This window comes from Ictidomys tridecemlineatus, chromosome 2, assembly GCF_052094955.1.
Source record: "Ictidomys tridecemlineatus isolate mIctTri1 chromosome 2, mIctTri1.hap1, whole genome shotgun sequence".
Classification (NCBI taxonomy): Eukaryota; Metazoa; Chordata; class Mammalia; order Rodentia; family Sciuridae; genus Ictidomys; species Ictidomys tridecemlineatus.
Window position 1 is genome coordinate 16,628,640 of NC_135478.1, and position 26,925 is coordinate 16,655,564.

General features: G+C 35.6%; 1 protein-coding gene across 6 annotated transcripts in view; it reads left to right on the forward strand.

Annotated features, from left to right (window-relative positions):
* Positions 1-26,925, forward strand: part of Setd2 (SET domain containing 2, histone lysine methyltransferase) — a 122,179-nt gene that overhangs the window by 36,537 nt on the left and 58,717 nt on the right. For all 6 annotated transcript variants that reach the window (XR_013428977.1, XM_078029153.1, XM_078029148.1 and 3 more), the window contains exons 3-9: positions 700-5,063; positions 6,851-6,982; positions 8,710-8,838; positions 13,881-14,004; positions 15,501-15,578; positions 17,679-17,776; positions 21,252-21,378. Coding sequence is in view for 5 of the 6 variants with exons in the window: in XM_078029153.1 (XP_077885279.1) it covers positions 700-5,063; positions 6,851-6,982; positions 8,710-8,838; positions 13,881-14,004; positions 15,501-15,578; positions 17,679-17,776; positions 21,252-21,378 (5,052 nt within the window). In the remaining variant the exon portion in view is untranslated. The remainder of the gene's footprint in view (positions 1-699; positions 5,064-6,850; positions 6,983-8,709; positions 8,839-13,880; positions 14,005-15,500; positions 15,579-17,678; positions 17,777-21,251; positions 21,379-26,925) is intronic.

Below are 26,925 nucleotides of genomic sequence, written 5' to 3' on the forward strand. Positions count from 1 at the left end.
TTTAAAAAATTCTTGTTGAAAATGTTAGCTGAAAAATGTTATCTGAAAAATTGATTGAAATGCTTTACGTAAGAGAAAACAAGAATGGAAAAAATATGTGTTAATTATTAAAGCTGGGAGTGGGTTCTTAGTGGTTTATTATACTGTTCTCTACACATTTTAATATGTTTGAAAATTTCCATAATAAGGAGTTTTAAAAATAATCTGTATCAACCAAGTACGGTAGTGCATGCCTGCAATCCCAGCAATTAAGGAGGCTGAGGCAGGAGGATCACAAGTTCAAAGCCAGCCTCAGTAACTTTAGTGAGGCCCTCAGCAACTCAGCAAGACTCTGTCTCAAAATGAAAAATAAAAAGAGCTGGGAATGTGCTCAGTAGTTAAGTATCCCTGGGTTCAATCACTAGTACCCGCTCCCCCATCTGTATCATAGTGAAATTAATTCTACTTGTTATTTATTTTGTTTTTTAAGACATTATCTGAATGCTAGGTGTGGTAGTGCAATGCCTGTAATCCTAGTGACTTGGGAGGTGAAGCAGGAGGATCACTAGTTCAAGGCCAGCCTTGGCAATTTAGCGAGACCCTCAACAAAAGACAGGGTCTTATTAAGCCATAAAAGTCTTTCATAAACATTTAAACTGCAGCACTAGCCATTTAATAGTAATACTGTTTGTTAATAATTGTTTTTTTTTCCATTTATAGGCAAAAATTGAAAATGTGCAAAAACCAGGTTTCATCAAAGGACCAATGTTCAAAGGTGTTGCTTCTAGTCGATTTTTGCCCAAAGGCACCAAGACAAAAGTTAATTTGGAGGAACAGGGACGACAGAAGGTGTCATTCAGCTTCAGCCTTACAAAAAAAACTTTGCAGAATAGATTTCTCACAGCACTTGGCAATGAAAAGCAAAATGATACTCCAAATTCCCCAGCTACACCTCTTCAAGTAGATTCAACTCCTAAAAGTAAAATGGACATTGGAGACACATTATCTACTACAGAAGAATCTTCCCCACCAAAATCAAGAGTGGAATTGGGCAAAATTCATTTTAAGAAACACCTGCTTCATGTAACATCCAGGCCACCACTGACTACTACTACAGCTGCAGCATCTCCATCTCCTCCCATAGTACATTTACCAGCAATCATAGCAGAATCAACAACTGTAGACTCACCACCTTCATCTCCACCTCCACCTCCACCACCGCCCCAAGCTACAACACCCTCACCACCAGCACCAATGATAGAGCCAACGGCCTTGCCACATACATCAGTAACAGTTCCAGTGACAGCACCAGTATCCTTACCAGTAGATGTAGCAGTTAGAACTCCAAAAGAACCACCAGTTACAATTGTACCAGAATCTTTGGAAGTGGATACTAAGCAGGACACTGTATCTAATAGTTTAGAAGAACACATAATTCAAAATTTGAACGAGCAAGCAGATATTCCCTCACAAAAAGAAGATTCCCATATTGGGAAGGAAGAAGAAATTCCAGATAGTTCTAAGATTAGTCTGAGTGTTAAAAAACCAAGTTCTAAGAAGAAATCTTCACAATTTGAAGGCACATTTCTTGGCTCAGAATCTGACGAAGATTCTGTACGGACTTCCTCAAGTCAAAGATCACATGATTTAAAAATTTCAGCAAGCATTGAAAAGGAAAGAGATTTAAAAAAGAGCTCAGCACCTTCAAAAAGTGAGGAGTTAGGGAAATCTTCACGATCTAAAACAGAAAGAGATGATAAATATTTTAGCTATTCAAAACTTGAAAGAGATACTCGGTATATGTCTTCCCGATGTAGATCAGAAAGAGAGCGAAGGCGCAGCAGATCTCGTTCTAGATCTGAGAGGGGCTCTAGAACTAGTTTATCCTATTCCCGGTCAGAACGATCTCATTATTATGACTCTGATCGCCGCTACCATAGGAGTTCCCCATATCGAGAGAGAACACGCTATTCTCGGCCATATATAGATAACCGGGCACGAGAAAGTTCTGACTCTGAAGATGAATATAAGAAGTCCTACTCAAGGCGCACGTCATCTCATTCCTCCTCTTACAGAGACCTAAGGACATCATCATCCTATTCTAAATCTGATCGGGACTGCAAAACTGAGACCTCTTATGTAGAGATTGAGAGAAGAGGAAAGTATTCTTCAAAACTAGAAAGAGAATCCAAAAGGACTTCAGAAAGTGAAGCAATAAAAAGATGTTGTTCTCCCAGTGAATTGGGATTCCGGCGGGGGTCATCATATTCCAAGCACGATTATAGTGCTTCCCGTTATAAATCTGCCCTTTCAAAACCTATACCCAAGTCTGATAAATTTAAAAATTCTTTCTGTTGTACAGAATTAAATGAAGAAAGCAAACAGTCTCATACTTTTAGTTTACATACTCCTTGTTCAAAAGGTAATGAATTAAGAACTATTAATAAAATTTCTGAAAGAGAAAAGACTGGGTGCCCATCTCCATCAAATCGATTAAATGATTCACCTGCTTTTAAAAAGCTAGATGAATCACCTATTTTTAAGTCTGAATTTATAGGACACGATAGCCATGATAGTATTAAAGAATTGGACTCTTTATCTAAAATGAAGAATGATCAGATAAGAAGTTTTTGTCCCATTGAATTAAATATAAATGGATCTCCTGGGGCAGAATCTGATTCGGCAACATTTTGCACTTCTAAGACTGATGTTATTTTGATGACTTCTGATGATAGTGTGACTGGATCAGAGGTATCCCCTTTGGTCAAACCATGCTTGTTTTCATCAAATGGATTTCAGAATATTAGTAAATGCAAGGAAAAAGACTTGGATGATACTTGCATGCAGCATAGTAAGTCAAAAAGTCCTTTTAAAGAAACAGAACCTCTAGTGTCACCACACCATGATAAACTCATGTCTTTGCCAGTTATGACTACAGATTATTCTAAAACAGTTAAAGAACCAGTTGATATGAGAGTTTCTTGCTGCAAAACCAAAGATTCAGATAGATATTCTACCACAAATGAGAGTAACCCTTCTTTGTGTTATTCTGAAGCTGAAAATATTGATCCTTCAGTTATGAAGATTTCTTCAAATAGCTTTAAGAATGTGCATTTGGAATCAAAAACAGTTATATGTGATAATAGAAATCTGTCAGATCACTCAAAATTTGCATGTGAAGAATATAAGCAGAGTGTTGGTAGCACTAGTTCAGCTTCTGTTAATCATTTTGATGATTTATGTGAACCTATAGGGAGTTCAGGTATTGCTTCATCTCTTCAGAGTCTTCCACTAGGAATAAAAGTGGACAGTTTAACTCTCTTGCAGTGTGGTGAGAATACATCTCCAATTCTTGATGCAGTACTGAAGAGTAAAAAAAACACAGAATTTTTAAAGCATGCAGGAAAAGAAACAATAGAAGACGTAGGTAGTGGCCTTCCTGATTCAGGAAAGGGATTTGCTTCCTGGGAAAACAGGCATAATAATGGGTTATCAGGGAAATGTTTGCAAGAGGCTCAAGAAGAAGGGAATTCCATATTGCTTGAAAGGAGAGAGAGACCAGAAATCTCTTTAGATGAAGAAGGAGATAGAGGACATGTGCATACTTCTGATGACTCTGAAGTTGTATTTTCATCTTGCGATTTGAATTTAACCATGGAAGACAGTGATGGAGTAACTTATTCCTTAAAGTGTGACAGTAGTGGTCATGCGCCAGAAATTGTGTCTACTGTCCATGAAGATTATTCTGGTTCTTCTGAAGGTTCAAGTGATGAGAGTGATTCAGAAGATACAGACTCTGATGATAGCAGTATTCCAAGAAACCGTCTCCAGTCTGTTGTGGTTGTGCCAAAGAATTCTACTTTGCCCATGGAAGAAACAAGTCCTTGTTCTTCTCGGAGCAGTCAAAGTTACAAACACTATTCTGACCACTGGGAAGATGAGAGAATGGAGTCAAGGAGACATTCATATGAGGAAAAATTTGAGAGTATAGCAAGTAAAGGCTGTCCTCAAACTGATAAGTTTTTTCTTCATAAAGGAATAGAGAAGAATCTAGAAATTTCTTTTACACAGTCCAGCAGAAAACAAGTAGATAATCACCTGCCTGAAATTACTCATCCTCAGAGTGATGGTGTTGATAGTACAAGTCATACAGATGTGAAATCTGACCCTCTAGGTCGCCCAAATTTAGAGGAAGCAGTAAAAGCCAAAACATCTTCCAGGCAACAAGATGACCTGCCTGTTTATTCTTCTGATGATTTTGAAGATGTCCCAAGTAAATCTCGGCAACAGACTACTTTCCCTAACAGGCCAGACAGTAGACTGGGAAAAACAGAGTTGAGTTTTTCTTCCTCTTGTGAGATCTCCCGCATGGATGGCTTACACTCTTCAGAAGAGCTCAGAAATCTAGGATGGGACTTCTCTCAACAAGAAAAGCCTACTACCACATATCAGCAGCCTGATAGCAGCTATGGAGCCTGTGGTGCACACAGGTATCAGCAAAGTGTAGAGCAATGTAGTGGTTACTGGCAAGGCAATGGCTACTGGGATCCAAGATCAGCAGGTAGACCTCCTGGAACTGGGGTTGCTTATGATCGAATTCAAGGACAGGTACCGGATTCCCTAACAGATGACCGTGAAGAGGAGGACAGTTGGGATCAACGAGGTGGATCCCACTTTTTAAGTCAGTCCAATAAATACCTTCTGTCCCTTCATAAGGACAAAGGGTCAGTGCAAGCACCTGAAATAAGCAGCAATTCTATTAAGGACTCTTTATCTGTGAATGAAAGGAAAGATTTTTCAAAAAATTTGGAAAAAAATGATATAAAAGATAGAGGGCCTCCTAAAAAACGGAGGCAGGAATTGGAGAGTGATTCTGAAAGTGATAGTGAGCTTCAGGACAGAAAGAAAGTTAGAGTGGAGATGGATCAGGGAGAGACATCAGTGCCCCTAGGCTCAGCGCTGATCGGGCCTTCCTGTGTCATGGATGACTTTAGGGACCCACAGCGATGGAAAGAGTGTGCCAAGCAGGGGAAGATGCCTTGCTACTTTGATCTTATTGAAGAAAATGTTTATTTAACAGAAAGGTGAGCCTAGTTAATTCTTGTCTGACAAATTTTAGTTTATTATTTTTGTTAAAAAAATTAATTTTTCAACAATTCAGACTGTGAAGTAGAGTTTGTGTGATAAAATATAAATTTAAAAAATTTATAAAAGTATTTTTACAAAAACTCTTTGGATTTTCTAATACAGATTCCTTTCCCCAGTTTTATTTTCCCTCTTAGGAAAGGAAATGTCTTCATTTATTTCTCTCATCATTTTTTTGGTTCTAAAGGTATAATGTAGGCTAGCTCAATTTTTCTTTAATTCCTTTTACAAGTGAAAGTGTGACAGGAAATAAAATAAGTGTGACATGAAATAAAACCCCAGCAAAATAATCTGCTCTTAGAAAATAAAAATTTGGTAATGTTGGATTTTTTTATTTTCCCAAAATGTGCATGGTGAAGCATCTTTAGGTACTTTATAAAACTAGATCGCAATAGAAAATTTTGTCAGTTGTTTTAACACATTCTTAATAGGTTAAATTTGTCAGTAACCAAATTTAAACAATCAAATTTGAAGTTGTTTTCTCCTTTGAAATAAGTTTGTCTACATTGAGAAAGCTGCCTCTGAAACCTTTATCATCATCTTTTCTTTTTTAAATTATTTACAATTTTTTAAAAGTTTTTGTTGTTGTAATTGGACACAGTACCTTTGTTTTATTTATTTTTATGTGGTGCTGAGGATCAAACCCAGCGCCTCACATATGCTAGGCGAGCACTTTACTGCTGAGCCCCAGCCCCATAATCATTTTCATTTTTTTTTTTTTTTTAATTTTGAGATGTAGTCTTGTGTTGCCCAAACTGACCCTAAACTCCTGGATTTGATCCATCTTCCCAAGTAGCTGGTACTAAACCTAGCCTTATGTTAATTATTGTATAGTCATATTTCATTTTAAAAAGCCATACAGTTTTCTTTTAAACAAATTTATACAAAAGTGATAGTACCTACCGAAGGGTTCTCTTAAAAGGTTTGGTTGAGTTAAAGCTAATGCCTAATTTTTTTTTTTTTTTTTTTTAAATGGAGTAGTGGGGATTGAACCCACGGGCACTCTCCCACTGAGCTACATCCTCATCCCTTTTAAAAACTTTATTTTTAGACAGGGTGTCATTAAGTTGCTGAAGGGTGACCTCAATCTTGAGATCCTCCTGCCTCAACATCTGAGTTGCTGGGATTACAGGTGTACAATACCAGTCTCAAAACTCTTAATTAAAAGCTCTTAGGGCTGGGCAATATAGCTCAGTGATAGAGCACTTGCTGGCATGTACAGGATTCTGGTCTTAGTCCCCAGGACTGCAAAACAAACAAAAGCCAAAAACAACTTATTTAGTAGCTCCTTTTTCCCCTCAGTCTTGTATTATAACTATCATTTATTCAACCCATGAAATTTGGTTCTTAAATTTTAATTAACCACCTATATTATTATTTGAAACTCACAATTTTTCCATATATGACTTTAACATTTAAAATTGCTCAGAATCTGGGACTAAGCTGATTTGGACTAGGAAATAAGGATGTGTTCCAAAATGATAGACTTGAACTCATTCTATCCTCTCATCTGCTAAGGTTAAGGTTGCCTCTATCATGTTTTTTTGCAACACAGTTCTTAAGAGCTTTTAATATTTCAGGTGCTAGTGACTAGAAGCTTTCTTCCTTTTGAAAGATTCACTTATGGAAATCATTAAATGGGAAACTAATGAGAGAGAGCACATATTTGATTACTTATATTATCTCCAGATTTATTTAACCAGTTTTATGAAACTTTAACCAATAGAAAGAAGAATAAATCCCATCGGGATATTAAACGAATGCAGTGTGAGTGCACACCTCTTTCCAAAGATGAAAGAGCTCAAGGTGAAATAGCATGTGGGGAAGATTGTCTTAATCGTCTCCTCATGATTGAATGGTAAGTAAATTAAAATGCTCTGCTTTTACTCAACTTTTCTATTGAATGTCTGTAAATATTAAAAATAATTATCAGTGAGGAGTAAAGTTTGACTTTTTTTTCTATCCGGGGATGAAAATCTCCCCTGTGTTTTGTATTAGATTATAGTACCTGGCACATTTTAAGTGCTCTGTCCTGTTACTAATGCCAGATATACTAATACTAATTTATATTCAGTCTCCTCTTTTCTCTTGTAATGTTTGTGTACTGGGAAGAATTGTTGGTATTTTTTAGCTTTCACTAAAAATGAGATAAAACCCCAATGTTTCAGAAATTCATAAAGTTAAATGTCTTCCTCTCCCAAACCTCAGTCTCTTTGTTTGGAGTCTTCCCAGAAAAAAATTAATGCCTATGCTGACATAAGCAGATGTTTTTCTCTTTTTATGCATAGAAATAAAATCTTACGTGTATGTTGTAGATGGACACGCATAGTTATTAGAATTTCTTCATGTTATTCCCATGCTCAAACTTTTAGTATTTCTGTTTTCTTTAGGATTAGGTTCAAATTTAGCTTTGTTTTCCTTTATTGACTTGCATTTCCAGGCTCTGGCAAACTACTTTTTGGTCAGTTACCCATAGCCATTTTATTCTCTTTTTCTCAGGTTGGCCTTTTTTTCTATTTCCGCACATAGGCAGGGACAGTTGTATCTTTAGCTGTCTGTTAACTATCCATATTCTGTGTATTATAGAGATTCTGCTTTAGTTCTTTTTGGGTACTGAGGATTGAACTTGGGGCACTCAACCACTGAGCCACATCCCCAGCCCTTTTTTGTATTTTACTTAGAGATAGGGTCTCACTGAGTTGCTTAGCACCTTGCTTTTTGCTGAAGCTAGCTTTCAGTCCTCCTGCCTCAACCTCTCGAGCTGCTGGGATCGGCTGAAAGCTTTACTTTACTACCTCACTTTAAAATAAATCCTCATCCTTTCAGCACCTATAAAATTATTATTTACTGCTAGTTTGGCAATAAATAATACTATATTAGAAATGGCAATTTATATATATATTTTTTCTTTTTTCAGTACTGAGTTTTGAATCTAATGCCTTGTGCATGCTAGGCAAGTACTCTACCACTGAGTTACATCCCCAGCCCTGTATTATAATCTTAATTGTCATTAAAAGCCTTTATATCTATTGGTTTGGGAATATTAAGATTTTAGTGAATGTTTGATTTTATTTTTACTCCAGTATGCATTGGAGAAGAGCCTTGTATATTTTTGCATATAAGTTTGATCTGCAAACTTCCATGTAGCCTAAAAATGTATTCTGTACTGTTTCATGATGACCAAATTACAAAACTAGATTGTGGATGTACTTATTTAACTAACAATGTTGACAATAAATTCTAAAGAATATCTGTGATGGGAAGAATTATAGAGAAAGGCTTACTTGGGGGTTAATCATACATGTAAGGATTGTGTCATAAAGATGTAGATATACGTAGTTTTGTAACACATTCTAGCAAAAATATGCTTTTGAAATAATTAATTTTGCATTAAGTGTGGTACCTATACCAGGCAAGTTGGAATGATGAGGCAGAAGAATTTCCAGTTCATGGCAGCATGGATGACTTAATGAAATACTGTCTCAAAGTAAAAAGGACTGGGAATGTAGCTTAGTGGTAGAGCACTGAGTTTAATTCCTAGTGCTGAAAAAAAAAATTGATTTTTCACCTGTTTCTTTATTTCAGTTCTTCTAGGTGCCCAAATGGGGATTACTGTTCCAATAGACGGTTTCAGAGAAAACAGCATGCAGATGTGGAAGTCATACTTACAGAAAAGAAAGGCTGGGGCTTAAGAGCTGCCAAAGATCTTCCTTCGTAAGTTCTGTTTTAATCACCTTTTACTTCATTTTTGGGTTGTTAAGCCTAGAAATTTTGTAATAAAATAATTTTTCTATTGCACTAAGGTTAAATAATGATTATTATGCAGAATGACCATTTGGTAGCTACTTTTTTGTTTTTTAAAATTGATTTCTAGGAAAACAGTAATAAAAAACATCCTTCTGTCTATATATCCAAGGAGAGATTTTGTCACTGGGGACATTTGGACTAAGCATGTCTTTTTCTTGTCAGATAGCTATGTTTCCTTTAATTCCAGGCCGTTACTTCTTGTAGACCCCCAAGATCTTATGAATCTCCTCTATGAAAAGGAGTTGGGACAAAATCTATTGGTATATATAAAACCAAATTGGGATAAGAGTTGAGAATATCTGAAGAATATCAGTGTGGGGGCTGGGGATGTGGTACAGTGATAGAGCACTTGCCTAGCATGTGCAAGGTCCTGTGTACAACAGGAACCAACAGAAAGTATAATTATAAAAGAGAGACTTAGGTTGGCTTAGATAGTCCACAATGGCCTTCTGTAAGCTGGAGAGATGGAAGAAATAGCTGCGTAGTCCTAGAAGCTGAAGCCCCAGAATAAGAGGTATCAATGTGTGCTAGGCTACTGCTACCCTAGTCTGAGACTGAAAGCTTCTAAAGAATCTGCTGTGAAAGAGTAAAGAAGCAAGAGTCCAATATCCTCAGATTGAAGATTTAATTGCAGCATCAATTAAAAACCTGGTCAAGAACAATGGAACCTGCATCTGTTGTTATTTTCTTGTTCTTCCTACTTTTGTTTCATCCACACTATCATCCTATTGGATAGTGCTGCCCACGCCTAGGGAGTGTCTCCATTTCAGTTGGTTGTCCCACATACCTCTCATTCCTTGACATACCTGAAAGCCTCTTAATGCCTCTTAATCCAATCAAGTTAACAATTCAAATCGGCCATTATAGTCAGGTTCTGATATTTAAAATTTTTTTTTAAAATAAAAGTGATTCAAGAGTACTAAATATTTTAATATAATGAAAGGGAGCATCTTTGTAACTTAAGGGGGAAAGTAGTTTTTAAGGTGAGGTTTGAATCCTAGGCTGTAAATTGAGCTTTATGACCTTGGGTAGGCAGATCATCTAACTTCTCTACAATTTCTTAGGTGAAATTGGTATAATACCTATGTCATGGCATCTGTGAACTTTAAATGATCAAGTACAGGTATAAGAATTTGGTAGTAGAGAAGGGAATAATAGAATATTTTTAACCTATGAAGTTCCAGATTTATCACAATTCCAAGGTAGCCTATGATTTGTCATTTTCTTTTTCTCAAGGGAAGGGACTAGTCCTAGAACTGGAGAATTAAACATTGAAATGCTTCAGGTTTTGTCATCATTCTACATTAATTACAAGTTGATAAATTTCTGGGGTTAGAAAGGCAAATTTTTAAAAATACTGTTCATGAAAAAATTTTTTTGGTTGTCAATGGATCTTTATTTACTTATATGTGGTGTTGAGAATCAAACCCAATGCCTCACACATGCTAGGCAAGTGCTCTTCCATTGAGTACAATCCCAGCCCTAGAAAGGTAAATTGAGTAATTAGATTTTTATTTCTGAGACCTAAGAATGTTTGTGATGGGTTGCTGCACAGTTATACAAATATCTACTCTAATTTTTTTTTAATCCATTTGGGTTTTTGGTACTGGGTGTTGAATCCAGAGGCACTCTACTACTGAGCTACATCCTTAGCCATCATTATCTGAGCTGGCAACCTATGCTGGGTTCACAAAATCTGACTCTTCCAGTAATTTAAGAAAATGGCTAAGAAAGCACACAAACACACAGAAGGACCTTATCAAAATCAGGAGATGGCTCTGTGACCTTAGGCTTCTGTGGAAAGAGAGAAAGCCACTGGAATTCTTTATTCTTATATAGGGGACACACAAGGGGAGGTTCCATGGAACATTCTATTCCCAAAAGGGCAAAAGAACAGGTAATTCAACCCCATCAGGTGACATCCACTCCTGGAGCCACACCTTCCAAGCTGAGGTAAAGCCCAGTGTATTGAGGGGTGCAATAATTCTTCAGTACCCCTTTACTCAGGACTTAAAGGTGTGCACATAGCTTCTGTCCAGAGTGGCTCTCAATACTCAATACTTTTTAGATTTTGAGACGGGGTCTTGCCAAGTTGCTGAGGCTGGTCTCAAATTTACTGTCCTCTTCTGTGTTAGTCTTCCAAATTGCTGGGATTACAGGCACACACTACTGTATCCAGCTCTAATCCTGTTTTTGACTTTGCTTTTTTATGTGGTTATTTTTTACTCTCGTTTTAACTACTTTATTTTTCTAAATTAAGAAGACTTAATTTTTTTCAGTTGGCCAAATTAACTCCTCTTTAAGTATATTCATTATATTAGATGTTATAAACAAATGCAAATGATTTACATTAAAAAAAAATCTCTTTGGGGACTGGGGATGTGGCTCAAGCGGTAGCGCGCTCTCCTGGCATGCGTGCGGCCCGGGTTCGATCCTCAGCACCACATACAAATAAAGATATTGTGTCCACCGAGAACTAAAAAAAATAAATATTAAAATTCTCTCTCTCTCTCTCTTAAAAAAAAAAAAAGATTTTCTAGGCAAGCTATTTTGGTCAAAACTTGAGGCAAAGCATTGTAAAACATTTGTCTATACAGAGTCAAAAGTTGAAGTCATGGTGAAAACGAACATTTAGAGAATGAAGGAGGGCTGAGTCTGAAAATTTATTATCTTCAATACAGAATAAATAGGTAAAATAACCAACAAAAGATTATGTAGGTAAATAAAAGATACCAGAGATAAATCGTAATTACTGAAAAGTGCTAGAGAGACCTTGGAATGTACTTTAGAGGACAGGTGTGTATTTGTTTTTTGCAGTACTGGGGTTTGAACTAGGACATTGTACATGTGAGCTATCTATGTTCCCATCTTTTTTTTTTTTTTTAAAGAGTAGCTACATCGCTGGGGCTGGCCTTCAAATTTCTGATCCTTCTGCTTCAGCCTCTTGAATAGCTGGGATTAAAAGTGTGTTTCCATCACAACCCAGCTAAGATTGCTAGGTTTTTTTTTTTTTTTTTTTAATGTAGGCAGGAGGTTCATATTTTTATCTCCAGTGATATTTACAGTTGAATCTAAATAAAAGGACTACTTGGATACCAAATCCAGGTGTGTTCAAAGAGGTCAGGCTCACAAGAGAATCTCTCCTCCTTAGCCCAGTTTTTGGAATTTTGCCAGCTTTTGAGTTATTAATTTCTTCAGTATTCTTAAGTGTCAACTCCTCATAGTAGTCATCATTTATTCGGACCATTGGTGTCATAGGCTTTGAACATTTCATTTCTACAAGAGTGAAAAGATGCTGAGGCACAGTCTTCTCAGTCTTTATTCCAGGCTTTTTCTCAATGACTATTCATATATAATCATAGTTCTAAAACATGCAAGGTGTAGTAGTTCAGACTTTAATATGATACTTTTTGAAGTATTTGTATGCAATTAACAATCTAAAAGTACCCCCAGTACTTTTAGATTGTTAATTGCATAAAATGTTGCTACTTAATATACTGTCAGTGGAGGTAGTTATAAAATTTCTGCAACTTTGTTCATAATAGAGGCAGACAACCATAGTGGGTCTGTTGTGGGCTAAATCCAAGACCAGAAGCATAACTGCTGCTGCTTTATGTCCTTTTGGGATAGTTCATTTACATATTTATTTATTTAAAACAGTTGCCCCTAATCTATCATAGTTTTCTTTTTTCTTTTCTTTTCTTTTCTTTCTTTTTTTTTTTTTTTAAGAGAGAGTGAGAGATAGAGGGGGACAGAGAGAGAGAGAATTTTAACATTTATTTATTTTTTCTTAGTTCTCAGCGGACACAACATCTTGTTTGTATGTGGTGCTGAGGATCGAACCCCGGCTGCATGCACGCTAGGCGAGCGCGCTACTGCCTGAGCCACATCCCCAGCCCTATCATAGTTTTCTTGTATGAAAACAAATGGAGAGAGTATTTGGGTTATTCTTAGGATTATCTTTGTGCACAAATAAGACTTCTCCATTGCCATTTTACACAGCTGTTTTATGCAAATTCCTTATATGTATTATCTACAGGGCAGTGAGGTCAGCCACCCAGATAGAACCTAAATCTGATCTTTAACATCATTAGACAATTTTGAGAGTAAAGATGGCAAAGTATTGCTATACTTAATTGACTCTTTTCTCTAGGAGAAAAAGCCTCTAATTTTCAGTGCCTACAAATTTCTTCAGATCTGTTTCCCAGATGTGAATCATTGTTTTCATAATATTGTAAATCATTCTTTCTTTATTTTTTTCAGTTGTAGATGGACACAGTACCTTTATTTTATTTATTCATTTTTATGTGGTACTGAGAATCTAACCCAGTGCCTCATATATGCTAGACAAGTGCTCTACCACTGAGCCACATCCCCAGTCCTATAAATTATTCTTGAACTTGGAAAAATAATTTTTCTTTCTTTCTAATGGGCACAGTGGCCCATGCCTATAATCCCAGCAGCTTGAAAGGCTACGACAGGAGAATTGCTAGTTCAGAGCCAGCCTCAGCAATAGTGAGGCACTAAGCAACTCAGTGAGACTCTGACTCTAATAAAATACAAAACAAAACAAAAAAGAAAAAATATTTTTTCTTTTTTTTCTTTTTTATTTTTTGTAGTTCTGGGAAATGTTGAACTGGGGACCTCAAATGAGCTAGGCAAGTGCTCTATCCAGTCCAAATATTCACTTTAATATCTTGTTAGAGAAAGGATATACATTTTGAAAGTACACATAAAATATAAAAGGTTATTAGAATGGACTTTTATTGAAAAGTATTAGGAATGAGAAAATTAAGCTTGGTCAGATGGCAGATTCTTATACATATTTCAGTTTGTATAATATCAAATTTATTTATTTTGTATTATTTCTTTAAATTTGTAATTTTTCCTGGATATATGTTTTCCAAATATGTTCTAGACAGGAAAGTACTATTTTCTTTGCTTTGTAGGAATACCTTTGTCCTGGAATATTGTGGAGAGGTTCTTGATCATAAGGAATTTAAAGCTCGGGTGAAGGAATATGCACGAAACAAAAATATTCACTACTATTTCATGGCCCTGAAGAATGATGAGGTATGCAACATAGATGTGTTTGCTTTGAAATAGATCTGTAAATTGTTGGGTTTGATGGGATCTTTTACACTGACTCATATTTAAGTGAGAAAAATAAGGACCAGACACTATATAGTTTGTTTCTTTTCAAAAATAATGGGAGAAGGAGGTATTTTCATTTATTCATAAACAGTAATATTCATGCTCCATATTATAACTATTAAAAATTATGGATGACACCCCATTTGTCTTGGTTTATGTGGGTAATCAGTTCTTATCATATTAAAAGTTAAAACTGAGCCAGGTGCTGTGGCACATGCCTATAATCCCAGCAACTTGGATGCTAAGGCAGGAGGATCCCGAGTTGAAAGCCAGCCTCCACAAAAGCGAGATACTAAGCAACTCAGTGAGACCCTGTCTCTAAAAATAAAGTGCAAAATAGGGCTGGGGATGTGGCTCAGTGGTCGAATAACCCTGAGTTCAATCTCTGGTACCCACCTCCCACCCTGAAAAAGTTAAAACTGCGACATTTAAAAATATTTATTAATCCATTTAAAAGTAACGATAATTAAGCCCATTACATGTTGATATAGATAACAGTGTTTTGAAAAAATACTTAATTTTTTTAAAATCAAGAAATGGATATGTTTTTCATTTTATAAATCTCTCTTTTTTTAAAAGTTTTAATATTTATTTATTTATAGTTTTCAGTGGACACAACATCTTTGTATGTGGTGCTGAGGATCGAACCTGGGCTGCACGCATGCTAGGCAAGCGCGCTACCACTTGAGCCACATCCCCAGCCCCTTTATAAATCTCTTTAAAGTCTGGCTTGATGGAATTTAGCTAGATCCTCATATCTTCCTTTTTATATTCAATGTGGTACTGCAAACTTTAAGAACCTGCCCCTACACTGTTTTAATATAACATTAGGGGTTGGACCCAGCAAATTTTTTGCACTTTTCAAGGGATTTGGATACACACTCAAGTTTTAATACTGTACTGGGTCATAAGCACAAACTTTAAAACGAAGCATTACACATATAAAGTGAGATTGGAATGTAGTAGAATATAAGCAATAGCTAAAAATTTGGGCGAGACATTGGCAGATATGGAGACAATTTTGCCTATCCATTAAATGTTTATAGTTAGCTGATCTTTCAAAAGAAGAAAATAAATATTTATTATGTGTAATAAATGTGTAAAATAGTATGAGAGTTTTCTCTAAAAAGCAAAGTAGGGGGCAAGAGAGCACATGTGTATATCTTAAATTTCCCTATAATACTTTCTTTTTGTAAAAGACATGTCTATTTTGAGGCATCTTTTTTTTTATATATATACATATTTTTAGTTGTAGATGGATACAATATCTTTATTTTTTAAATTAATTAATTTATTTGGTGCTAAGGATCGAACCCAGTGCCTCATGCATCTGAGACAAGCACTCAGTCCCTGAGCTACCTCATCCCCTTGAGGTCTCATTTTTAAAAACTCTTCACTTGTCTTTCTTTCCCCAGATAATAGATGCTACTCAGAAAGGAAATTGCTCTCGTTTCATGAATCACAGCTGTGAACCAAACTGTGAAACCCAAAAAGTAAGTTGAAATAGATTTTGAATTTGGGATACTTATTCAAGGTTGTTGTTCTGACTATTAATTTTAGATTTTATATTAGAGGTAGAATGAATTTTACTTTGTGTGTGTGTGTGTGTGTTTGTTTGTGGTTCTGGGGATTGAACTCAGGCCCTTGTGCATACTAGGCAAACATCTACCAACTGAGCTAGATCCCCAGCCCACTATGAATTTTACTTTTTATCATTTTTTTCTCCACTTTTAAATTTCATTTTCCAATAAGTTTAGATTTATAGAAACACAGCATTGCCAAAATAGTACAGTGTGTACTCTTATGCCACTCCTTACCTAGCTTCCCTAAATGTTAATGTCATATGTAATAGACATAATACAATGGTTATATCCAGGGTACACTACTAACTAATCAAAAGATCTCATTGAAATTTTGACAGCTGTTATTTTTCTGATCCAGAATCTGACCCAAGAACTCAGCATTTGATTGTTTCCTTGTCCATAATTATTTTATATATTACTTCAAAGGTGCCAAAGTACAAAACTAAATTTTAATTTTAATAAGTCCATTATGCACTGTTATATTTGGATTCTTTCAAAGGTGTTATCCAGGTGCCAGATGTAACTATTTTAATGGTACTCACTAGGGTCTAAAAAGCCAAATTTGAGAGAGATTACAAGTTTTAGGTTAAGAAGGCTGTGGGTCCACTCCACCAGATAAATAAATGTCATTGAGCTATGGACCCATTATCATTGGTTTCCTCTCATGTTAAAATAATGCTTTTGACTCCTGGACGGTTTTTATTCTTTGATCTGTGTACTAATAGATGTTATATATGGCTCTTCTAAGAGCCAATCCATGTAACAGAAGGGCATAGTCTGGAATCATTTAACCTAAGTTATGGTTCTAGTTGTGCCAGAACTGACAGCCATATGTTTAGCTGTGAGATTTCCACTGTCCCTTAATCTCTTCAAGTCTGGGTTTTTCATCAGTAACATGTACAGGTAGGTGGTCTAGAATGGAGTAGTTGTATATTTTTTGACATACTTACCTGGGACTACTATAAGGTCTACTTTCTGTGTGTCTGCCCCCACATTTTCCCCCCTATTTTAGCAATTTTAATTGTCTACCCCCATTTTAATTCTGACTTTTATCAATTTAAGAATTGTTCTGATGCTGGCCTTTTTGTTGCTTCGTAAAATCAAACTTTTATTTATTTATTGTGGTGCTGGGGATTGAACCTAGGGCCTTGTGCGTGTGAGGCAAGCACTCTACCAACTGAGCTATATCCCCAGCTTGAAATTAAACTTTTAATGTCAGCGTTTCTCAATTTCCATGACCTATCTTAACTTAGAACATGGTTACTTTTAGCATATTAATAGAGATTTTCTTGTGATACTCAGTGACACCAAGCATCCTCTATTTGCCTATTTTCAAAATATGTGAATCTTTATGTATGGAAATGTGAGTTAAGATAAGTTGAAGTAGCAATTACTTTAGTTTTCTTTTTTTAATTAGTGCATTACAGTTGTACATAATGGTAAAATTTGTTACATATTAGTACATGTACATGATATATCAATTAGCAGCTACTTTTGTTAGAGACAGATTATAGATATATTCGTCTAGTAGTTCATTAAACAAGAGTAATACTTAAAGTTAGTTTATTTAAGGAAAAAAAAAGATTTCTTGCTTGGTGCAGCGGCATATACCCATGAGGCTCAGGCAGGAAGATTGCAAGTTGGAAGCCATCCTGGGCAACTTAATGAGACCTGTTTCAGAATTAAAAGTAAAAAGGGCTGGTGATATAGCTCAGTGTTGGAGTGCCCCTGGGTTTAATGACCATATCATAAAATAAGAGGTATGTGGGGGTGGGGTGGGGAGGGTGAATTTCACATTTGCTATTTGTCAAAAACCTTTGTTGCCTAAAAGAGTCACATGCATAATTAAGCCAGATGACAAATAATCTTCGTATATCCCCCATATCTTTTTCTGTCTCTCTCTCTCCCTCCCTCCCCTCTCTTTCTGTCACACATACACAAACACACACAAACATATAAACAGAGATTAATTGGTTACTGATTTCTTTTCTTTTCAAAACAACATCTCAGTGGACTGTGAATGGACAACTGAGGGTTGGGTTTTTTACCACCAAACTGGTTACTTCCGGCTCAGAGTTAACATTTGACTATCAGTTCCAGAGATATGGGTAAGTATTATTTCTGCTCTATTTTGCTGCTTCTGATGGGAAAATAGGCTATTTAGATAGAGAGATTTAAAACTTTCATGTGAATTATTACAAGTTATATTTAGTATCAATTTATATATATGTATACTGTTTTGATTTTGGATCGTTTTTTCCCACTGCTGTCCGTTAAGGGTTATTTTACGGGAACTGTATAATTTTCTTTGAACTTCATGCTCTCTTATTTATGTTAAAAAAAAAAACCTTTATCATTATAGAAATGCCAACTCTGTGTTTGTATATGACCTATGTGTACATAATTCAGCTTTAATAATTATCAACTGATGACTAATCATGTTTTACCTAAACCATATTCTACTCTTAAAATTAATTTTTTTTGAGTGTTGGGGTGTAGCTCAGTGATAGGCACTTGCCTAGCCCAGATGAGGCACTGGGTTAAATTCTCAGCACCACATAAAAATAAATAAATTATATAAAGGTATTGCGTTCATCTAAAACTTTAAAAAAAAAAATTTTTTTTTGGTCTATTCAAAACAGTAACTGAAGCAGTAGCAAAAGATACCACTAACACTAAAGTGGGGAAGTTCTTATTTAATATTTCAAGGATAATAACTAAGTTTGAAACATATATAAAATCCACAAGTTTTAACAGTATTTAAAAAAATGCAGTGGACTGGGGATATAGCTCAGTTGGTAGAGTGCTTACCTCACATGCACAAGGCCCTGGGTTCAATCCTCAGCACCACACACACACAAAAAAAACACCAAAAAGCAACTACAGTTAGTCATTATTGAAAGAACTAATTCATGACTTTGAAAACTAGTTTAAAAATAAAAGTGGGACAGGCTGGGGTTGTGGCTCAGTGGTGGAGTGGAGCGCTCGCCTAGCAAGTGCACGGCCCTGGGTTTGATCCTCAGCACAACAAAAAAATAAATAAATAAAGGTATTGTGTCCAACTACAACTAAAAAATAAATACTAAAAAAATAATAAAAGAGGGAGTTGGGTGTGTTGGCACACATCTGTAATCCAAGTGATTTGGAAGGTTGAGGCAGAAAGATCACAAGTTCAAGGCTAGCCTGGGGAATTAGCAAGATCTTGTCTCAAAATAAAAAGGGTTGGGGATGTAGCTCAATGGTAGAGCCTTTGCCTAGCATGCACAGGACCCTGGTTTCCATCTCCAATATTGCAAAAAATAAAAAATTTAAATAGTCTAATAAATAAAAATAGTAGAGAGAAAAGTCAAGCATTTATCTTGCCTTTTATAGATGTTCTCTAGTTATTGAATTAAGAACAGTATAATAATTTTTTGTAACACCTAAACAAATTAATAGATCAGAATAGTCATTATCAGTGGCTACCAATATCAAACACAGACTCTACTGATTGTGCCTTTATTTATTTATTTAATTTTGGTACTGGGGATTGAACCCAAGTGTGCTTTACCTTTGAGCTACATCCCCCAGTTCCTGTTTTTTATTTTGAAACAGAGAAGTTGCTGAGGATCTTGCTCACTGAGTCTGACTTTGAACTTGTGATCTTCCTGCCTTAGCCTTCTGAGTTACTGGAATTGTAGGCATGTGCCACTGTGGCTTAGTTTTTTGTGTCTCTTGATGAAAGGACACAGTGCTAAATGTGAAATTGTTTTACTAAAAGAAATTTTGCCTCTGAATTAGATCTCTAGTTCTAACTTACATATTTGTAGAAAAATACAGGAAATGGGAACTACGAGATGTATTTATCAAAATACGGACTTTGGGAAATTGTAGAACAAATGGCTTGGCTTTTTAAATAATTCACAAGAAAAAGAGAGTGACACAATTATAATGTTTGGGATAAATTAGTTAAAAGGTATTTGAGATAATAGGGAAAGTTTGAATACCTAATGGATATTTGATGTTATTAAGGATATTATGGTTATTTTATAATGATATTATGATTGTTTTTAGAATGTTTTTAGAAAATGTTCTTAATATCTAGATATACATCCTGAAAGGCTGATATTACAATTGTTTCCTTTTGTCTTCAGTTTTTTTTCTTCTCTGGGTTTTGAGGGCTGTGCCTTGCACAAGATGATTTCTGATTATTAAGAAACCAATAGTTAAAAGGGTAGAAATTTCAAATAAGGTACAAAACTCTATTAAACCCCCCCTCCCATTATACCTGTGTAAGTTGGTAGCTTCTGGTTTTTATACTAAAATAGACATAGCTGGAGAGGTTTTTTGTTTGTTTTGGTGGTGGAGATTGAACTCAGGGATTTGTGCATGCGAGGCAAGCACTGTACCAACTGAGCTATATCCCCAGCCCCTTGGAGAATTTTTTTTTCATATTTAGTCCTTTTAGTGCTACCATATGAAAAAAATTTAATTATTCTGTCCATTTTGGTTTCAATAATTGCTACTCTCATGGTGAAGTTGTTTCAGATATTCCTTCAGATATTTCATGCTTCATGTTTTAGAACTTAGTGAACTCTGCAACTGATTATTTGATTATAAACCAGGACAAATGCCAGATGGCCATTTTCTATTCCAACTGTCTGCTTCTTTTGTCATATACTGTCCTATTATATTCTGTGTAGGACTTTATTTTTTTCCTGTGTACTTGTATTGTCTATTCTCTCTGAGGAAAAGGAAACTGGACATTAGGTGATCTTTGTAAATCCCTACTTGATTTATTGAATAATTTATTTTTTGTGTCTCTAATTGTTAAGGTCTTATACTAAAGTCAGTTTACTTTTTGGATACTCCTTTATGTTGTCTTCAGTTGCATAGGTAGTTTCTGCCCAAGCCTATAGACTTCCATTTGTGTTCTTTTCTATCACTCTCCCTTACCTCCATGGTTACAGTTGATTATTGTACTTGTTATTACAATGTATCATTCTTATACTGTAATAACTTTTAATGATGAAGTATTTCCTTTTTGAGTATCATGTAATCATTTTATACTTGGTTTAATAATCCATTTTATTTTATGTGCCAATTAAACATTTACATTTGTTATAGTTGCCTAGCTATATAAGCAATTTTGTTCTTAGCACAAATATGTATGATTTCTTATTTTCAAAAATTAGTATTCTCTTTAAATGGAGAAATCACACTTTAACTTGTTGCCTAGTTTTGTGTAACAAGTAAAAGAAGACTGGAAGAAGAATTAATTTTTTAAAAAATAATTTTTAGTTGTCAATGGATCTTTTTATTCATATGCAGTGCTAAGGATGGAACCCAGGGCTTCACACATGCCAGGCGAGCACTCTACCACTGAGCCAAACTCCAGCCCCAAGAATGAATATTTTTAAGAGCTAGTTTTAGGCACTTATGTTAGTAGCAAGTTTGTTGGAGTATCTTAAAACTAACCATTTTTTCTCTTTGTTTTAATTTCCTTTAGACTTGTATGATTCTTATATGTAATTGTTATATTGTTGACATTTTTATACCGTTTACTTCAACATAACTGACTTCTTTCCTGTGCTCTTTGAACAGCAAAGAAGCTCAGAAATGTTTCTGTGGGTCAGCTAATTGCCGGGGTTATCTGGGAGGAGAAAACAGAGTTAGCATCAGAGCAGCAGGAGGGAAAATGAAGAAGGAACGATCTCGTAAGAAGGATTCAGTAAGTGTTCCATCTTTCCTTCAACTTTCTTAGTAAAAATTTTTAAGAAGATAAATAGCTTTTCTGAATGAAGTTTAAAAAAATCATACTACTTTACTGAGAAATCCAGGATCAAAAGAGATATTACTAGATAAGAGGCGTGATTGACTAATTTTTATTTCAGATTCTTAGAGATTAGAGTTGGGAACTGAGAACTATTGAAGTAATCTTGAAAATACCAGAGCTAATAGATATTCAGAACCTGTAAAATTCAGTACAAATAAAATATTTGTCTTTTCTGTTATATACTGTCCTATCATATTCTGTGTAGGACTCAATATTTTCAAGTCTAGTATGTATTTCTAATTATTTATTATACACTTGTCATCTGTTTGGAACTCTAAACTTCTTTTTTTTTTAACATTATTTTAATTATTGATGGGCCTTTATTTATTTGTTTATACGTGGCGTTAAGAATTGAACCCAGTGCCTCATACATGCTAGGCAAGTGCTGTACCACTGAGCTCTACACCCCAGCCCTAAACTTTATTTATTTATTTATTTATTTATTTATTTATTTATTTGAGATGAGAGACTTGTAAGTTGCCCAGGCTTGACTTGTACTTCTGGGCTTAAGCGATCCTCCTGCTTCAGCCTCCTGAGTAACTGGAATTATAAGCATGAGCCACTATACCCAGTGGAATAGACAACCCAAGAAAGGAATTTTCTCAGATGGTCTTTTCATTTAATGAAACAGTAGTTGATATGTTTCCCCCCTCCTATTTTTTTTTTTTTTAAACACCTGTCTCGCCTGATGAGTGAGGATAGTATCGTATTACTAAAAGGACTCTCAACTGGGACAAGGACTTTGAATTGTTTTTAAAGATTTCTTCTTCTGCCCTGGACATGATCTATAATCCCAGCTGTTTCGGAGATTGAAGCTAGAGGATCACCAGTTCCAGTCCAGCCTGGGCAACATAGACCTTGTTTCAAAATAAAATGAAAACAAATCATAAAACCCCAAATTACCATCTTCTTTTTTTGGGGGGGGGGTAGGCAGGGGGAGGAGGTACTGAGGATCGAACCTAAGGGTACTTAACCACTGAGCCACATCCCTAGCCCTTTTTTGTATTTTATTAAAGACAGGGTCTTACTGACTTGCTTAGTACCCCTCTAAATTGCTGAGACTGGCTTTGAACTCGGGATCCTCCTGCCATAGCCTCCCAAGCCACTAGGATTACAGGTGCATGCCCCTGCACGCAGCTTCTTCTTTTTTTATTTTAAGGACCCCTTTACTAGAGCCCTGTTTTCTTAAAAAAGTATAATCTTTGTATACCTGACTGGGGCCATTTAAAAAAAAAAAGGGAAGCATATTTGAAAGGCTGATCCCCAAATGTATGAATCTTGGTTGAAGGGCTGTGCAGGGTCTAGAGTTTAGGGCATTAGTCAGCAATGTTTCTCATGAAATTGACTCATTCTTGGATTTTGGAGAAACCAAAACTGTTAAGAATTATAAATGACAATTTTATTTGTGTAGATATGGAGATAAAGCATGAGTATGCTGAGAGTATGATGAGTAAGAGATGATGTCAGTAAGTGCAAATTAACTTGAGGGAATTATAAAATGTCTGAATTCTATAAGAAGATATGATTAACACAAAACATTGGAAAGGGCTACTTAAAAATGCAGAAAAGGACAGTATATGACAAATACCCGTATTTTTTACCACCTAAGATGAACAAATGTTTTTTTATTTTTTGTTTTTGGTTGTTGATGGACCTTTATTTTATTTGTTCATATGTGGTACTAAGAATCAAACCCAGTGCCTCACACATGCTAGGCAAGCACACTTCCACTGAGCTACAACCCCAGCCCACAAATGTTTTTTTGAGTATTGTGTTTACTTCAGTTTTCTTTTTAGAGAGCAGATGTGGTATAGCTGTATGCCAGGTACTTGACTCATTGACTCATTTAATTAACTCTTAAATTGGATATGGTCATTTTCCCCCTTTCACAGATGAGACACTGAAGCATGGAGTTTATAAGATCACCTCATGTCTCTGATCTTAACTATTACGCTACAGTGTAGTTGACTAGAGAACAATCCCATTGCTTCTCGCCTCTGAGAAAACTGTGTCCATATTAGTCAGTATTTCTGTGTTTTAAAATATATTGAGTTGCAGAGTTTTTTAGAAATGATAAAGCACTGGGGCTGGGGTTGTGGCTCAGTGGTAGAGTGCTCACCTAGCATGTGTGAGGCCCTGGGTTCAATCCTTAGCACCACATAAAAATAAATAAATAAAATAAAGGTATTGTGTCCAACTATAACTAAAAAACAAATATTTTTTAAAAATGTGTGTGTATATATATTCATAATATATATCCACATTTTGTTTTTACTCTTATTTTTGAATTTGATCAATGTTGATACAAATAGATAAAAATTGCATACATATATAAATAATAGTTACTTATTTATTGGTACTGGTGATTGAACCCAGGGATTGAACTTGCTAGGCAAGCACTTCATGAAAGTATGTGCCCAGCCCTTTAAAAAAAAATTTTTTTTTTTGAAACTTGGTGTTGCTAAGTTGTCTAGGCTGTCATCCTTCTGCCTCAGCCTCCTAAGTAACCCCTATTTGTAATTGCCATAAAGTTTTTCATTGTTTAACAATTTATTTACATATTTTACTGATGGACACTTATGTTTCCAATTTTCCAGTGCAGCAGTGAATGTTTGTCTCTTTTGCATGTTTTTAAAATAAGATATATACATGGGGGCTAGAGATATATGGGGGCTAGAGATATGGCTCATTTGGTAGAGTTCTTGCCTTGCATGACCAATACCCTGGGTTCAGTGATCCTTAACAATGGGGAAAAAGATGTATAATCACTGTGGTGTCCTTAGCCTTCTTTTTGGGGGGGGGCGGGGGAGGAGAGGGTGGTTTACTGAGGATTGAACTCAGAGGCACTTGACCACTGAGCCACATCCCCAACCCTATTTTGTATTTTATTTAGAGACAGGGTCTCCTTGAATTGCTTAGCACCTTGCTTTTGCTGAGGCTGACTTTGAACTCTTGATCCTCCTGTCTCAGCCTCCGGAACCACTGAATTATAGGAGAATGCCACCATGCCCAGCTTCTTACTTAGCCTTCTTGATTTGACTATTCCAGGAATTTTTTCTTTAAGTTCCATAAAGATTGCTTTTGTTGTTAACTCTAGTTTCATGTGATTGACAGTTTACCAGAATAGCCGTAAAATAGTCATTATGCATGACCTTAGTTCCCATCTTCATAAGAACTTTCCAGTGGCTGTTTTCTGTTTTCAGAACTTATATAATAAACACATTTTAAAAACTGTTTTCTTTTTGGTAGGAATCGGTCATGTAGTGTTATGATTCATAGGCAATACTATACCCATTATTACTTTTATCAGTTAGCTTACTGAGGCCTTGACAGGATTTAAGGACAACTCCAGAGAAACCGGATCTAGGTATTCCAGTGATTGGTTTCTTTGTTTATATGTGGTAATGGTGTGTCCATTTCAGGATAGGCTTTGGTGCTTATGAACTGAATTAGATATAAATTGTATCCAGTAATCATAGGTTACTCCACATGTGAATTTGAAGTTACTCTGTTCAAAGAATGAATATTTTGGGTAAACCTTTGCTGTCATAGAGGAATTACCCAGAAAGAACCTAGGTTCTTAGAATGATGTAAAAGATCATTTGACCTTAACTTTATTTTTTTATTTTTATTTTTTTTTAATATTTATTTAGTTAGTTACTTAGTTAGTTTTCGGTGGACACAACATCTTTCTTTGTATGTGGTGCTGAGGATCAAACCCTGGGCCGCACGCATGCTAGGCGAGCGCGCTACTGCTTGAGCCACATCCCCAGCCCCTGACCTTAACTTTAATAAAGATTTTAATACTAGTTTAATTTTACTTGGGTTATTTCTTGCTGAAATTCCCTATTGTTTGTCTAGATTTTGAATTCTGCAGTTTCAGTTGAGCAAAATCATAAATGGCATCTCTTGATAAAGCCTTGGAAAGGGGGCTGGGGCTATAGCTCAGCAGTAGAGTGCTTGCTTAGCACATGTGAGGTCCTGGGTTCAATCCTCAGCACCACATACAAATGGATAAATAGAATAAAGGTATTTAAAAAAAAAAAGATTTAGTTTTAAAAAAAGCCATGGAAAGGACAAGATAGCAATAGTTTAGAATATAGTTTTGCATGTATAAAAATATTAACAAAAATGTTTGAGTAATGATTGCATTATAATAGTCTGAATCCCCCCCATGTATTCTTGATTGGTAAGCATTTAAAAAAAAAAACAAAAAAACTTTGCCCTAGCCAGGTGTGGTGGCGCACGCCTGTAATCCTGGTGGCTCAGGAGGCTGAGGCAGGAGGATCACGAATTCAGAGCCAGCCTAGGCAACTTAGCGAGGAATTTAGCAACTCAGACCCTGTCACTAAATAAAATATAAAAAAGGGCTGGGGATGTGGCTCAGTGGTTAAGCATCCTGGGTTCAATCCTCAGTACCAAAAAAAAAAAAAAATTGCCCTTATAAATGTACCCATATATAGGTCCTTAACAAAACTATAAATTCTTTTACAACATGATTATCCTGTTAGGTATGTCACACACTAGATGTTTAAATACTTACTTGCTGAAAGTATAAGTCTATTATGACCCAATGTCTTTTGTTGCTTGTAATTTGAAATTGCAAATGAGATATTTTTAAACTTCCCTTAGTCTCTGTTATGTTGAGTTTATGAAACAAATTAATTACTGATTTATATAATAAAGATGGTGACAAGCCATATGAAGGAGAGGAAATATTTACTTTCAGCAGATGTCCAGAATACACATATTAGAGTCCCTACTAATCAGTAAGAAAAAACAACTAACATAAGAAAAATAGAAAACTTCCTCAGATACTTCACAAATCTGAATAGCCAATAAATATGGAAATATGTTCAACCTTATTAGTAAGGGAGTACAAATTAAAAGTACTGTTTACACACTTGCCAGATTGATAGAAATTAAGTTTTATCATGCATAAGTTTGACAGGTGATCTCATACACTGCTTGTGGTGGGTGAAAACACTTCAGCATTATTTACTAAAAGGTGAAAGTACGAGTACCATATTGAGCCAGAATTTGTACTCATTGGGTGTGTAACCAAAGAGAAGATATAATATCCTTCAGAAATCATAGCAGCATGGCTTAGAATATCAGAAAAGTTTGAATCATTAACATTAGAAACATTTAACATTAGAAATGGATAAATTATACTATAATTATATAATGGAAAAAATAGTCATGAAAATGGCTGCATGCTACAACATGGATGATTCTTAAATCATAAGGTTGAGTGAAAGAAACCTATAGTAGTAAATCTATAAAGAAATTAAAGAACTTTCACCTAAAAAGTTAAGATAAATTAAATTATATCTTTTTTAATTGGTGCATTATAATTATATAGTTGTAGGGCTGGGAATGTGGCTCAAGCGGTAGCACGCTCGCCTGGCGTGCATGCGGCCCGGGTTCGATTCTCAGCAC